The following is a 16,246-nucleotide window of genomic DNA, read 5'->3' as shown; positions in this document are numbered from 1 at the left end:
ACTGGTAAGACACCCCATGCCGGAGTAAAGGGGGAGTTTGTTGGAAGACAGGTCCCTCCGGATGGGAAGGGAGAAGAACAGTGCCGATGAACGAACTCGGCCGAGGCCGAAACCGTATGAGGAGGACCCGGCTACGGAGAGCCGGATGATACAGACCCGGTGAAGACCGGATGAGGAGTACCCAGCTACGGAGAGCCGGATGATACAAACCCGGTGAAGACCGGATGAGGCGTACCCGGCTACGGAGATCCGGATGATACTGACCCGGTGAAGACCCGATGAGGAGTACCCGGCTACGGAGAGCCGGATGGTGCAGACCCGGTATGAACCGGATGAAGAGACATATTCGTAAATATGTTTTCTGAGAGTTCATCAAGGCTATATTTGTAAATAGCCGAAAAGTCATATTAGTATAAATATGACTTAGGGCAAACTTTTAGTAACTGTTGTTGTTGTTGTTATTCACTTGTTGGGGCAAGAGAAGAGAGAGAGAGAGAGAGAGAGAGAGAGAGAGAGAGAGAGAGAGAAAAAGAGGTCGTTGCCTCTGTTGTAACCGTCGTCTGTGGCGAAGATCTGTGAGCACGAGGTCGTTGCCTCAGTGAACTCACGATTGTACATTCTTACATAGTGACAGTTTGCAGCCTGTGGGCTGCCGTGGTTTTTCCCCTAGTTTGGGGTTTTCCACGTAAACCTCCTGTGTATCTTCCTCTTCTTTGTGTCGTGCATTTATTTCCCATTTTCTGTGTATCATTCTAAGCTCGGTTGTGGCCGAGCGTTGCGCATAAGGAGCGTTGGGTTCCCGTCACAGTACAGTACCCGACTCGCTCCTTGCTCCCATACCTGGAAGTCTTTGTGTGACGGCTCCGGTGCTACTTCATTTGTTCCTTCCACGAAGCTCCAATATCCATGCCCCAGTAGGTATTGGTGCATTTTATATGACCAGGACGCGTAGTTGCTCCGATCGAGCTTCTCTGTTGGAAGTGAACTCGCCATTCCTCTATCCATATCTTCTCTCTGTCTGTTGTTGTTAGGGTTCGTCTACGAAAGCAAGCGTCGATTGCAGAGGTTCTCAACCCTCACGCTCTGATACCATGTGAATGTTAATGTGCAGAAGCGTCAGACAGAATTGGCTCAGCCGGATAGCAACAGAAAATGAGATGAAGGTTTAATGGAAAAGCTTCAAACACAGAGGAGACAGAGAGAGCAGAACATAAAACTATATTCAAAAAAATAACTCTAAAACACTGTAGATACAACGTGCTAAACAACACTATTTATACAAGTCCATAAACGACTGACAGAAGTACTGACAGGTACTTCAATGCTCACAAGTGCGACTGACACTAACTACGTGACAATGATTACCTAGTAGTCTAGGCTACTTCTAGGCTTTCGGTTCCCGCTCGAATCCGGCTTCCTGATCCGACCAGTTGTTTCCGGATACCGATCCGGCTCATCCTTCCGGATGCCAATCCGGCTCAGGCTTATTCAACTGATCCGAATCCGGTTGAGCTTGCTCGCTCAACAGATGTACTTCTAACTTTATTTCTTCCCTTTCGTCAACTTCTACATTCATCTCAACTTCTGCTTCTTGTGTCAACTCTAGTTTTCTATCCATTGTGGCATCATCCATTCGCATTTGGGCTACATGATCTATAAATGGTAATGATCCACATAACGATGGCGTATGTCTCTCAACGATCATCCAAATGGCAAGCAAATGCTTACATTTACTTGCAAAGTCTTGGCAATCACAATATGAACATTGGAGCGAGACATTGTACCATACAGTGGGAGTGGTCATGCTCAATATTCGAAACCAATATCGGGCCTCATCCACAATATGTGTTGAGTTGCTATCAGTCACATATCTTTCTAGTATCCTCTCAACCTCTTTAAGTCTTGACCTTTGATCCTTACAATTTGCATGGGGTTGGAATCTACCACTCTCACGTATCTCTTGTCGTTGCATGTACCATTCCACCATGGTCCCACTGATGCAAGTGCCAGAGACACTGTCCCCGATTAAGACATGCACAAGATCAGTAATCGACCGATTTATTCTTCCTCTTAAGGCAATGTACTTGAGAAATTACCAATGTCTCTCCACAAGATTGGTAGTGTCAACATGTCCATAATTGAATAGTCTACCAAACTTGGGCCATAGACTCCTCCAAACACAAGTTTGTCCACACCATCCACCTTCGATATATTGCCAAACTCCAAGTTTGTTTGAGTATTCTTGCCTTACCTCCTCACACATAGCATTGAAGGATGATTCACTAATGCAATGCATGAGTTGGCACATCCTTTGATAGAGAAGGTTTCTTTCAGCAACACTCACTTTGGGCAACAAGCTGTCAACCCATGATTTTTTAGCATGGAACTGACACAATTAAAGACGACAATGTGTTTGTGAGCTTTCACTATTTGCTACAATCCAAGATTCATGGTCTTGAGAAATTACATTAGATATGACATTATATGATGTCCAAGATTTTGTATGGAATAGCGCTCGGCAACAACCGAGTCTTAAACTTAATGGAAGAACAAAACAGAAATGGTGATTAATACACTTACATAGACAACAGAGAGGACATAGGATGTTTACATGGAAAACCCTAAATGGGAAAAACCACGGGAGCCCACAGACTCCAACTATCACTATGAGAAGAAGGGTACAAGAAGAGACTTAGAGGCAACGACCTCGAGCTCTATACCTTCGCCAACCGGCAGTTACAACAAAAAGGCTTTTTGTATCTCTCTCTCTCTCTCTCTCTCTCTCTCTCTCTCTCTGCAACCTCTGTACAACAATATATTGACACACACATAAAGTGATTGCCCTAAGTCATATTTATACTTATATGACTTTAGGACTATTTCCAAATTTGGCCATGACATGCACACTAGAAACATTTTTACTGATATGTCCCTGGATCCAGTTCCAATCGGATACCTTCCGGATCCGTCCTGTTCGGATCCCATCCGGACGGATTGAATTCCCAACAGATTTATCAATGACTGTCGCATTTGACCTTACCCTAGGCATCTTAGCAAATATGACTTTCAAGCAAGTTTCTAATGCCACTTGCTCATGATTTGAGCCCTTATCAAAACTACAAATCATATACCATAGTGGGATCCCTATTCCCATGGCATTTGATGCAACGGCTGCATATAATGGGAGCCCGAATTGAGTTGAGCCTTCATGTGCCTCCATGCTAAGATCGTGAGAGGTGCACCCTTTGTGGTCTCTATTAAAGATTCTATCGTAACCTTTACGTGTCCTAATAAATCTTTAACCATTAAGTCATACGTACCTTCATTAAATGCAAAATACCTTGGCGAACAAAACATGACAGGATCCAAGTCATCATCGATGTCGACATCGTTGGACCCTTGGCCATCAATTGATTCAATCGAAGTTTCTGAATCTGACAATGAATCCTCCAATTCGATTTCTATCTCAAATATAAATTGTGTTTCATAAGCTAACCCACATGAATCATCCATGTTCGCAAGTTCGAAATGAGAGCAAAGCATTAACAAGAACAATGTGTAAACGAGAGTAATATGATAATGTGGATCAATATGATCATCAGAGCAATTATAATCGTCTGATTCAATTCATGTGATTATGGTAGCTCTAGTAGAGTTAATTACTTCTGTATCAGTAACATATAATTGTTTGATGGAGGTGGTTGTTTTTGAACATTAAAACAGAATCATTGAACATAGTTGGATCGAATTTGACCCTGGGTTAGGTGAATGGATCCATTAAATTGATCCCGGATTAGGTGCAAACAATATACTTTTTTCCTAGGTTAGGTAAACAAACATTACTTTCCCGGGTTAGGTGCAGACAAATGTTTTTTTCCTGGGTTAGGTGCAGACATTACTTTCCCGGGTTAGGTGACAATATATAACAAATCTACCAGATATATCTAACATCAAATTTCAATTTCTTGTTGCACTATTATTGACATATCTATTTGCCCAATTATGGTGTAATATTGAAAGAAGCAACATGTTTGATTGATTGTTTATGGCGTATACAATATACAATAATTTATCAAAAAGTGTTGCTTTGTATTGTGTAAAATACAATATATTGTGGGCAAAATTACGTGCCAGAAATTTACAATACCCACAAGGCATTCAGAAGCCCAAAATGGCAAAACAAGTTTGTTTACACGCCCCATATGGCTTTGACACAAGAACCAATATTTGACATATCCAAGAATTTCTTGTGGCTATTATAAGTAACCCAATTAGAATGTCGAGGGGTAAACCCACAACATGTACAAGCCATATAGAGGATGACAAAAAACAGGATGAGGTTACAAGTTCAAAGATCCAAAACACGTCATGCCCACTTAGCGATCGTAACGTGTAGGAGGTAGACGTCATCATCATCTTACTAGTGCTCAAACCCCTGCCAAATAGGATGTATATGAACCAACAATCGAGGATGACTATAAAAAACTGAAATTATAATATACTTACAAAGTTTGGTGATTTGAGTCCATAAGCAAACTCTTCGACAAACATTCGAATTGTCTGCATTACATAATATCCGCAATCTATCCCGTTGGGCTGAGTTGGGAGATGGATTTCAGTATATCAATTCTCGGGTATGATGTGATGGTCTACAAGCCATTTCTGCCAAACACTTCAATCCCCTAGTAGCGGGATTATTCATAGGGTCGATAAATACAACTAGACTTGTTACCTTGTATGCATGTAAACCAGTTGGTGCATGTCGCATCTTTACCCAAAGGACCCAATGCCCTTCATGCACTATGGGTATGAATACAAAATCGTGTTCAGGCACTTGTCCAAGGATGTCGTTGACCTTATTGGTTTGCTTGTATAGTTGAACCCAAAGTGGATCGACTATCCAATATTTGCCGAATATGTGTTGTGGTTGGGTCCATCCACATATGAAAGACATTCATGGACCATGTCGACGCCATCTGTCTGTGGGTGTACATTGATTGCAATACACCTTCCCCGATGTAAACAGACAAATCCAACCTTCTACAAAAAAGTTGGAATCTGTTTTACGACATAATATTACAACATGAGAATACCCTTTGAATGTTGATTGCTAGGGCACTAAACCAGAATGTACAACTAGAATACCTAGTGAATGTCTTTCCATTTGACATGGATAAGGATCTAATGACTTTCCCATACGCAATCTAAACATAACTGACATTTTCATAATCTTCCTTTGACTCAAATGGAATTCGTACACATAAGGTCGGGTCCAACTTTGGCCATCTCATTGGGATTTTCACTCTAATCGGGGGGTATGCTTCCAAGTCAGGATGTGTCTTATGCCCACTAGCAGTTGAGATGTTCCCATCTTCTTTGTCCATTTGCACCTTTTGAACCCTACACTGCAAGGTATGAAATTGGCAATGTATCATTAGTTCGATGAGTATTATTAAAAATACATCAACCCAAAATACAATACTTACATAAGAATTGTAACCTTTTGCAATCTTGGCCTTAATCTTCTCCATTCGCTTCTCTTTTGTAAAATCATATTTCTCGATCTCGTGGCGTGTAAGGTTTTGTAAAAAATCTGCCTCTATGCAGGATCGGAGATCATTAGGGATTGCACTGTATTACTCAAGTGTTTTTTTCTTTATTGTTCTTAAGTGGGATAGGCGAGCTCAATTATATTTTAAATTAGCATTGAAAAATCGTTTGATTGATCTCTCTCGTTCGTAGTTGTTGAAGTATCTAGGACTACCTTCCAATACCTCCTCCCCTTCCAGTATCTTCAACCCTCTTGGAAGCACGGTCCTAATGCCAACTATGCATACTCGACATTTGATCCCCATCAAATCTCAAACACAGTTGAACATTGAGAGGGTGTCAACTCCACCTGATTTCGTAGTGGCGACAATGTATAATATGCATTACAACAAAACATTTTGTATTAATTGGCCTAATCTAAACCCTTACCTATTGGAGTCACATCAACATCTGTCGCGATGTCTACACTTTCTAAAGCCTTTGCCCCCACCATAATGTCTTGGGCCTCCATCCATCTTGAATTGTGGGTTTTTTCCTCCTTCGTAAATAAACCTTGCTGCCATTGCTGAAAATAGAATGCATTCATTAAAACCTTCAATGACTATCACGTATTTTATGAATGAATCTAAATGCATCAATCAACAATGTTATACATTTTTTTCTACCTTTGCATCAAAAGAGGACCTTCACAAGAAAGATGGATTAAACATGGAAGATCAGCAAGTTATGGATATTTGAAGATGAAGAAGATAGAGAATAAGAAGAAGGAGATGGGGAAGAAGAAGAACACAACATATTGATAAAGATAAGGTTGTAAATCCCAATATGAGACTCAACATATTGATAAAGATGAACATTAATAATAGGGCTTTCAAACACTTGACCAAACTGTTCAAATGGGGATTCTAGGTAGCTATAGATTGTGTGTTTGGAATGATTATAAAATCTGACAAGTGTATAGGTTGATGGTTTCCTAAAGGTATCAATGTTCTATAAGTGGAGCTGAAAAGCGTAGCAAGAATGGTCTCAATGCAAAAGATGTATACAAAAGATCTAATGTGAAATTTGATGTTAAATACTCATCAATGACCTACTATCATTCCAAAAGAAGTCATCATTTGGGAAGCAGTAGAGATTGTGAAGATGCGGAGGCATTAGAGGATTTCATTTCATAGCAATCCAAGACACAAGATATGGGGATTAACGTACAATCAATTGCATCCTTAAATGTAGAATTAAATCACAATTGATTGCATCTGCGAGGAAGCAATGGTCCCCTTTATCTCTCTCTCTCTCTCTCTCTCAAAAGACGTTAATATTTCTTTCTTTCTCGGTTTTACCTCATTTATGTTTTTTGTTAATCAAGAATGTATGAGGTTATGTATCTCTGTGGGCATAAAGAGGTCCAAAGCTATTTGATTTGAAAAACAAAGATATATACAAATGGAGTGGTGGAAGAAAGTATTTACTAGTTATAGGTAGAGGTTTTTGGTTTAGATGTGGGTGTAGGTGGGGGTGAAGGATTTATGTAGGTTTCAAATTTTCAAAAATAGGGGAAAAAGGATTTATGCAAGGTTTTAATAATGCTAAAGTTGGGCCCATGTTAGGTCAGAAGGTCCGGGTTATGTGCTCAACCCGAGTTAGGTTTACAGGATTACAAGGCCCGAGTTAAGTACCTAGAACCTAGGTTAGGCTTAGAGAATTACAGTGCTTGGGTTAGGCACGTGAAGTCTGGGTTAGGTACGTATAGTCCGAGTTAGGCTTAGATAATTACATTGCCCGAGTTAGGTAATCAAATGGCATCAAGGCCCTGGTTAGGTTTTAAGCACGTGCTTTTAATAGATAGAGATCGAACGGTGCAGATCGCACGCACTATTCCAAACATGTCCTGCACCGTCTGTCTCCACGATTTCCTCACCAAGCCTAATTATTATTTGGTAGCAAATAGAAACGTCGCAACAACATGGGTATGTATGTATGTATGTATGTATGTATGTAATGTGTTATGCATGTATGCATGTATGTATGTATGTTTGTGACTATTTGCTACCAAATCATAAAGAGGCATGGCGATGGACGGCACGTTTCGAAGGGTGTGTGCAATATGCACCGTCAAATCATTATACAAAAAATTACACGCCTTGCTAGTAACTTGGCTCTGACCAGCCTTTGTCACTAATTAACCCATCTTTGCCCTTGTGACTCTCACCAATAACCCAACCCAATGGTAGTAACCCAGCTCACAGAATACTCGATATTAGCTTATGAGTTAAAAGTGTGTCGTGGAGGGTTTATTGAGTGCGAATAGAGTTCTTATTTTTTACTCCCAATTGGAATCCAACTGAAGATTTACAAGTGCGGAATCGATCATTTATGTTTGGACAAAGGAGACATGTTATAACGCATCGGCTTCTTGTTGCAAACTCATTAGAAGCTTGTCTACATTAGTTAGATATATAAGCAACAACTTCTCAATATTGCCGTTTCTGGAAATTTGGAAAAGTGTTATTTTGAGGGCGTACAAGTATGTCTTTGAGTGGATCTAATCATTTTAATAATTACCTGGAAATACTAGTTGTATTCATACTTTTGAAATATGTTTTTCGAATTGTTGTTCTAGACCACCCTGCCCCATTTGATTGCTTATCCTTTTTAAGTAGTTTAAAAAAAATGTATACCCTTGATTATCATGTAGCCTTTCTTGCATACAAATTGGATGGACTACAATGGAAACGGTTTTTAGGAGATATAACAAGGTCATAACTAAGAGGTGTATAAAATATGTATGTATATATGTGCATGAGTACATACGTGTGTGTGTGTGTGTGTGTGTGTGTGTGTGTGTGTGTGTGTGTGTGTGTGTGAGTGTTTACATCCCGCTCGAATCATTGAGAGGGATAGAAAGAGAAAATACATTGTAACACCTATACTCAAACAAGGGCCAAATGTAAGCTCCTCAAAAGTGTTTCATGGTGATAAGCCTAACAAGGGCAGGATAGAAAGAGAAAATACATTGTCACCTATACATTGAAAAAATGTTATGTTTCTTGATGAAACTATGCTTTTCATCACTTTCAAGAATCTTGATTTCGTTGCATTTACTACTCCGTCGTACACTATCTTAAATGCTAAATTCAAAAGTTAAATAATTTCACAACTTCACGTTCATCGCAAGCAATGCATGTAATGCTAAACCTTGAAAGAAGTATTGTGTTGATGACAAAACAATCTCCATAACTGACCAGGCTAAACATGATCCAATTTCACACAAAGTGACTGTTCAAATTTTGAAAAATAATGAAGTATCTTCAGATTTGTTTGAATAAAAAATCATGAATTCAAAGAAGCAGACAAAGCCTGATGTGATTTCTCAGTTTGGGAAAACTATTACCATATTGAATTTAAAGATGACAACTTCCAACATCCCATTGACACAACTGAATCTCATGTTTCAGACATACACAAAAAGGCTAATAACAATAGCCTTGAACCAAAAAATTGTCTACAGATTCATAGTCAAGTATATAGTACAACAATTTGTATTAATCATTGATCACTTCTACGCTCATTCTGTTCCATTTCATCGACAAAATCTTAAATAAAGCAGGTTAAATTACAATGTGTAGGATGGTAATCGACAAGCAAACACCAGTAACTAAGAGCTTATCCTCCCTTTTTCGTTTCGAAGTCATCTTGTGTATGATAATATCTATACATAGAAGCGCACACCCGGAGGTGAAGAGATATTGCAATCCGTAAAAATAATTGTAATAGTAAAATGCATTTTCTCTTCTCATTCATTGTCGTAGATTAGGAGCGAATATCTAACATGCACACCAATTTTACCACTCTCAGCATTGAGCTTTGCCCCAGTGACAAGCCAATGTCCAGGTTGGTCAAGGGGACCTCGTGTCATCTCACTCGTATCCACTAGTTTCAAGAGCTTGGGAGCATGGCTTTTACTAGCAGGCGGCCCATCAGGATAGATGGCTGAGTTCACTAGGATCGGCTTAGTCACCGATGGTGCTTGTTGAGTAGAGAAATTTCCACTCAATAGTGAGCTAAATATCCCCGATTTTTGTTGCGATGATGGGGTGTGTTCCCAATCAGATTTTCGGATCCTGGCCTTTGGGATTTTCGAATAGTGTAATTTGAGGAAAAGAACCTTCTTCGATGAATGCTCTTCTACATAGAGTTGGGCACCAGTTACTATTGATGCCGGGGCCTTTGATTCGCCATCCCATGGATCAGCAATTTGAATCGGTGCAGTGCACACATGTGAAAAGCTCTTCCACATCACCGGCTCAAAATAGCGGCTAAATCCTTCCTCTGGCCCTACCCATTCCTCTTCTCCACCTTGCTTGCCTTTGTCTTCTTTTTCATCATCCCATAAGGGTTGAAGTATTTGTGGCAACACAGTCAGATACTGGAGATGGATTGCTAGCCTGTTGCCTTTTACACCTTCTAGATACAATCTCATTCCTGTGACTGGACGCTTCTTTATGATGACCTATGAAAATATGCAAAAACAAATCACATTAAAATATTCGCTGAGAAATGTACACGATGGATTTTTGGAAACAAGATATTAAGTGCACAACCAATGCAATGCATTTGCTGCTTTATAACATTTGAAACAAAAACAAAGAAAAGCAGTGACAGCCATGTATTTGCGTTTTTTTCAAAAGCCACATGTGGACAATGGATCTGAAACATCTAATCCTACAAAAAATATTCATCACAGCAAATATATTGATATGCTTCTCTAAATTGTTTTCCTTCACACTATTTTAACTCAATAACTCCTTATATTTAGGCTTTGCAAAAGCTTTTCTCCAAATCTAGGCTTCTGAAAACAATAAGGAGGTAAATAAATCAAAGAATGAGTAAATATACAGTGGATCCAACATTCACCAGGCATCATGTGAGAGTTATAACCCTAACAATATACAATCAGCTGAACAATAGTTGATTTCACCATTTCATATCCACTTTGATTACATGATTTCAAAAATCAACCCGCACCCAAGGGGTTATCAAAATACTTACTGGGGTTGTGTTGATTTGAAGCTTTGGTCCTAACAATCTGAACTGAAGAGAAGGGTTCCCTTGTTGTTTCCTTGGAGGCCCAAGTGGAAGGTCTCCAAATGCTGGAGCCCATTCTTTCGGTGATTGAAACTCTAAAAAGTTCCGAAGGTCTTCTATTGGTGGTTTATCTGTGCAAAAACATTCGTCTATGTTTAGGACATACATAAACAGCAGTACTACTAATGCAAATATTCAAAACAACTTTGAAATGAAGTTTCATACAACGTAGATAAAGGTTTATTGCATGACTCAGAAAACCAGTTCCTGTGACCCCATTCAAGAGACTAGTTATGGAGACAAATTTCATAGATAGAACATCTGGAGCTTGAGGCACTGTTTGAAGCCATTCATTGTGACTTTGAGAACTGTCCAGCCCACCCTTCCGCTTAAAAACTATTGTGATATCCTGTGTATAATGAGACCTTCATGAACTCCTTAATTTATTATATTCCAAGATAGAAGGAAGAAAACATACACATAGATTACGATAGATACATACATCACTGTCAAGCGTTAACTGATTTATTGGAAAGTCGTTGATCCATGACAGTTTGTCACCCTCCTGTAAATGAGAATGATTAATCCTGATCATTAGAAGATGTAATAACATTCTTAGCTATGTATTTGTGACTATGATAGTGAGAGGGAAGAAATCAATTATCAATCTTGGCGGCAATTTCTATGAAACACATGAAGGTTTTTATATATTCATCTTGATTATTGATGCTAAGTTTATATAAGATTCCAAAAGTTTTAACCTTGATGTTCATAGCTAAAAAAACTTCTTGTATGGAATATCAGCACAATAAGACTAATCCACCAAAACCTATGACGATGATGTAAACCAAAGCTTAAACAAAACAAGCTTTAGGCAACATGTGATGACAAAACCAATTATCAAGCAGATATCACAGTGTGCACTCTCGATTGCAACGTTCATTGGTAAAGTTTCTTGAACATCGAAAGTCGCTACTCACTTTCACATGTATTACGTGAAATGTAATATTTTTGGTCTCATAGGTCATATTTGACCTCCGAAGAAAATAAAATCTCTGTGTGCGTTTCACAATGTGCACTCTTGATTGCATCATTCATTGGTAAAAGTTCTTGAACATTGAGAGTCGCTAATCACTTTAACATGTATTACGTGAAATGTAATATTTCTGGTCTCATGGGTGACATTTGACATCCAAAGACAACAATCAAATCCGTGTGTGCGCACATGTGTGTATATTGGCTTGGTGGTTTACACCATAGCATCTCAATGCTCGCCATAAAAGTGAGAGAACCCATGCTCAATGCTCATCATGGACTAGGCCTCATCTCATTGATCACAATCGGTCTTCCGTACATACCTCCAACAGCCCCATACCAAAGTATGATGATTTGACATCATCATCACCCCTGCCCTCATGCAAGGTAAATCCATCTGGGCTCCAAACACATAGAGTATCCACTAGTCATGAAGTTGACATGAACAGTATGTAGCAAAGGATCCACCTCATGATGGTAGCATTTTTCCAGATAGTGTATCTCATCAACCAGATTTGAATCATGTCACATCCAAAAATTACACACAATACATTTGAAGCATTGAAGCAAAGGCAACAACAGAACATGTAGACGGGTCATGGAACTCACAGATCATGCAGTAGTTCAACCACAATGGCCTCGACATCAAGAGCTTGCCACCCTTTTGATGTTGTACACCTCTCCCAAATGATGAAAGAAATCAGGTATTGAGGCAAGATCTACAGCAGCTTTATACCCAAAGGACTTGGCTCACACCACTTCCCCCAAAGATGGGCTACTACAAAGATCCTTTCATGCACTTTTCAGATGATAGATTCATACAGAGACCAAGGTACATGGAGGTCCACATGCCCCATAGTGCTTGCAAAGGGGATGCAAGAGATCAAGTACTAGCAATTCGCCGATAGAACCCGGCCTTGTGGACCACAATCTCGCTACCCTTTTCATCAACAAATAAAGTTCATTATCTCCCGCCATAGCCAGTGCTTCCCTTGCTTCAGAGATCTCTCCATTCTGATCAACCCATGTGGAGATCTTTTGAAGACAGAAATGACAATCTACCTAACTTGAAAATCTTACACGTATCAAAAACAAGATTTTTTAGTCACTTCTACTTTTACTTTCGTTTTATTCAGTTAGATCTATTTTGGTTTGTTGATCTTAAAGATAAGATGGCAACTTAACATGTAATCTCTTGTTTGGTCTTATAGGCCATTTTGGACTCTTCAAAGGCATTAATATATCTTTCTTTCTTCCTTTGATAGATATATAGCTATATAGATACCAACACAAGATCAACAGGTTGCATGTATGGGCCAGAAGGACATCATTATAGGAGATTACATATAAAAACACAGAAAATATAAACTGCAAAAATGTGCTTGTGTCTGAAAGATGATACCTTCACTAAATTGTTTTTCTCTCCAGAAGCCCTGCCTTCTATGGATGAGAATCTTTCCTTTGCTTTCTCTTTTAGAATATTTTGAATTTTAACTGTTGAGGAGGACGAGGATCGGTTTTGTTTTAAATAAAGTGCATCTTTTCCTCCAATGGTCACCCCAACAATGATATGTGTACCATACTTCTCCACAAAACTGCAAAATAAGACTAGCAATATGAGATAATCATTGTACAAGTAGTGAAATTCATGCATGCATGCGAGCACACTCAATATTTTAAATTACAAAGGATAAGGTATGGAAGGAAAAAGTTTTGAATGATTTGCTAGACATCAAAACTAAAACTAAGTCGAGACGTGTGCAACGCTCATAGTTGATCTCCACACTTCAATTCCAGTCAATTTCATTTTCAGATAACCTTGATGAAGTCTAAAAATAATTCAATATAGAGAGAACGCTTGCAATCAAACACGAGATGTATGCTAGTTTCTGTGCTAGAACTCAATCAAAACATGGCATCAATGAAATCAATACTAGAAGTGATGAGGAGAATTCATAACTTGAACAATAGAAGTGATATGAATGGTGAAGTCATAAAAAACAACATTGAGGAAAGACGATATCTGTGAGTTAAAACTCAATCTCAAAGGATAAATAATATCAGGAAAACTACAATAATAATAGCATAGAAAATTATGGAAGGCCTGCCGAAATCAGTCATCTCCTGTCAATCTACTACATCATTCATGCTAAATCATTGGACTCTTGAAACAATGAAGGAGAATCCTATTTCTATGACCAGTTCTATTACATCTATAGAACAAAAGCTTAACATGCTGCATTTATATGTAGCATACATATGCTTTCCCATTTTTTTTGAAGTGCTAAATTCCCAGCTACTATAAATCACATAAAATGGTCTTTCAAAGAATATGCTGGAACAGTATGCTAGCATTAATTGGGATTTGCTATGGATTTCGGAATTATTGGCCAAGATTTCCATCTGTTTATTACACACACATGCATGTGTGTGTGTGTGTGTGAGTATATGTGTGTGTGTATATACATATGTATGTATATTAATTGTGAGATACAAATGCGTGATTAGATAGCTGGTAAGCAGAGGCCTTGTTGGTTCTTATCTCTAATGCATAATTTTATTCGTTTATCCTCAACGACACTGTAGCTTCATATGCTAACACACCGTTCTACTCATTTATCCTCCAAAATGTTTCAGCTTATCTCCCTATCGCATCACCTTACCCATTACCCTCAAAACCATTGCTTATAATACACCAGCATACTTATTTGTCCTCAAAACCATTTGCTTGCCTTAGTAATGCATCATTTTACCCATTACCCTCCAAAATATAGCATAACTTACATCAATATGCGTAATTTTACTGTTTATCCTCCAAATACATGGTTTAATTAGCATCGTTTTACATAATTCTCCTCAAAAAACAAGGCCTAACCAGCGTTTTTTTTACTCATTATCCTCAAAACAGTTTGTACCTGGCTAACGCAGCTGGATCCCAAGAAGAAGGCAGTGAAGCTCTTACTTCTTCCTTCAAGCAAAGCTGAGTTCTCGGTAACTGAACACTGTAAAGACTGATGAATACCTCATCAAAAGCAAGTGCTTTTACACTCGACGCATCTTTCTGCCAAGAACCACTAAAATGGAAAGAAGAATTGAAGAGGCCAAGAGGGATCTTCCCTGTTATAGACAAATTCTGGTTGAAATGCTCAGACATCTACACAAAAGAAGAGACAACAAGAAAAAAGAAGAGATGAGAAGACTGAACCAATATATGAATGGGGGTTTTAAAATGAAAGTAGGTTAAAATCCCACCTCGTTGAATGAAAGAACATCAGAAGTGAATCTGGTTCGATCTCCTTTGTCGCACTTGACAGAAGAGGGAACGCCTGAAAGAACAATATTCCCCGGTAAAACGAGGTCTTGAGCGGGTCCATTATCTTCTATTTCTATCAGAGACCCGTGATTTTTGCAGGACTTGAGCCATAAATCATGGCTCACATCGTATCCGCATCCTAAAGCTTGGATAGCCTTTTGGGCGATTCTGAAAGCTTCGTTTTGGGAAGCAGAAGCCATGGAAGCTTGGCAGAGTTTTCTCTCCCTCTCTCTCTCTCTTTCTCTCTCTTTCTCTCTCTTTCTCTGCCTCCTTCTCTCCTCTGTGTTTTCTCTGTAACCCTAACACAGCTGCAGAAGATAACCCAAAACTTAGAAAATGTCTACACTTTCTCTATCTAATGAATCATGCATGAGTGAGTGGATATGGCTTCTTTTCTCTGTCTCTTCTCTCTCTCTCTCTCTCCTTGACTGGTAGTAGTAGCCTTGCCTGCCTTTATACCAAGTCATGCATTCTTTGCTTTTCAAGGGAGCTTTCAAGACTTTTCAACATTTCTTTTAGCTTGGAAAATATCTCTCAGGGGCCCATCCATCCATCCCATCCCATCCTCACTCATTCATTCATTCATTCATCATCAAATCACTCACTAGCATGCTCATGTTGAAGAAGAATTCGTCCATCCTCTGCTCCTCGATCTTGACCCCCCTGTGTAGTCAAGTTACACTCGATGTGTTCAAAGCAAGCCGCCAGATGTGTTGCTGTCGTCCCCACTCGAGAGTAAATAGTAACATTGCCTCTACTGCTAAAAGCAGAACAGAACCTTTAGTCAAGCAGTTTGTGCCTCTCTTTTTGTTGTATCGTACCATCCAATGATTGTCTTGGGGTGGGTACTAGTCGTCGCCAGTTGTTTGGGTTCATAGTCAAACGCTCACCTCTTGTTGGGTTTCATCATAGTCAAGAAACTTGCCACTTGTTGGGTCTCATCATAGTCAAGACACTAGCCACTTGTTGGGTTTCATAGTCAAGCATCTAACGTTGGTTTGGCATTAGGAAAAAGGTTATAGCTATACATCATCGTCAGATGGGTGTCTATGTTTGGCATCAACGGTGTGACTGTGTTTGACCTTGCAAGAAGGTTGATGTTTGCTCGCAATAATGTTTGAAGGTGCCCACTATCGATGACCCCGATGGCTTCGTGGTGCCGCGAATGTTTCGTCATACATACATGCGCTCGTACTTTCGCATCTTGCCACGTTTGATGCATGACAGTTGCTTTAATTCAATATATCTTGGGGAAGTGTCACT

The 16,246-nt window shown here is 39.3% G+C and overlaps 1 protein-coding gene across 1 annotated transcript; it reads right to left on the bottom strand.

Annotated features, from left to right (window-relative positions):
• Positions 1 to 9,063: 9,063 nt before the first annotated feature.
• On the bottom strand, positions 9,064 to 15,331 carry LOC147855164 (MACPF domain-containing protein At4g24290-like). Its single transcript, XM_087330361.1, has 7 exons — positions 14,923 to 15,331; positions 14,586 to 14,824; positions 13,073 to 13,265; positions 11,138 to 11,200; positions 10,861 to 11,044; positions 10,600 to 10,766; positions 9,064 to 10,060 (listed from the first exon to the last, which is right to left on the bottom strand). Exons 1-7 carry the CDS (start codon positions 15,181 to 15,183, stop codon positions 9,344 to 9,346), a joined length of 1,824 nt encoding a protein of 607 aa, XP_087186487.1. The 5' UTR covers positions 15,184 to 15,331; the 3' UTR covers positions 9,064 to 9,343.
• Positions 15,332 to 16,246: the final 915 nt, after the last annotated feature.

Source organism: Azolla caroliniana, unplaced genomic scaffold (genome assembly GCF_043228905.1).
Source record: "Azolla caroliniana isolate FFs.n. ecotype wild unplaced genomic scaffold, voAzoCaro1.0.p SCAF_14, whole genome shotgun sequence".
Taxonomy (NCBI): domain Eukaryota; kingdom Viridiplantae; phylum Streptophyta; class Polypodiopsida; order Salviniales; family Salviniaceae; genus Azolla; species Azolla caroliniana.
Note: the sequence above shows the minus strand (reverse complement) of the source record. Positions and strands in the feature narration are given on the sequence as shown.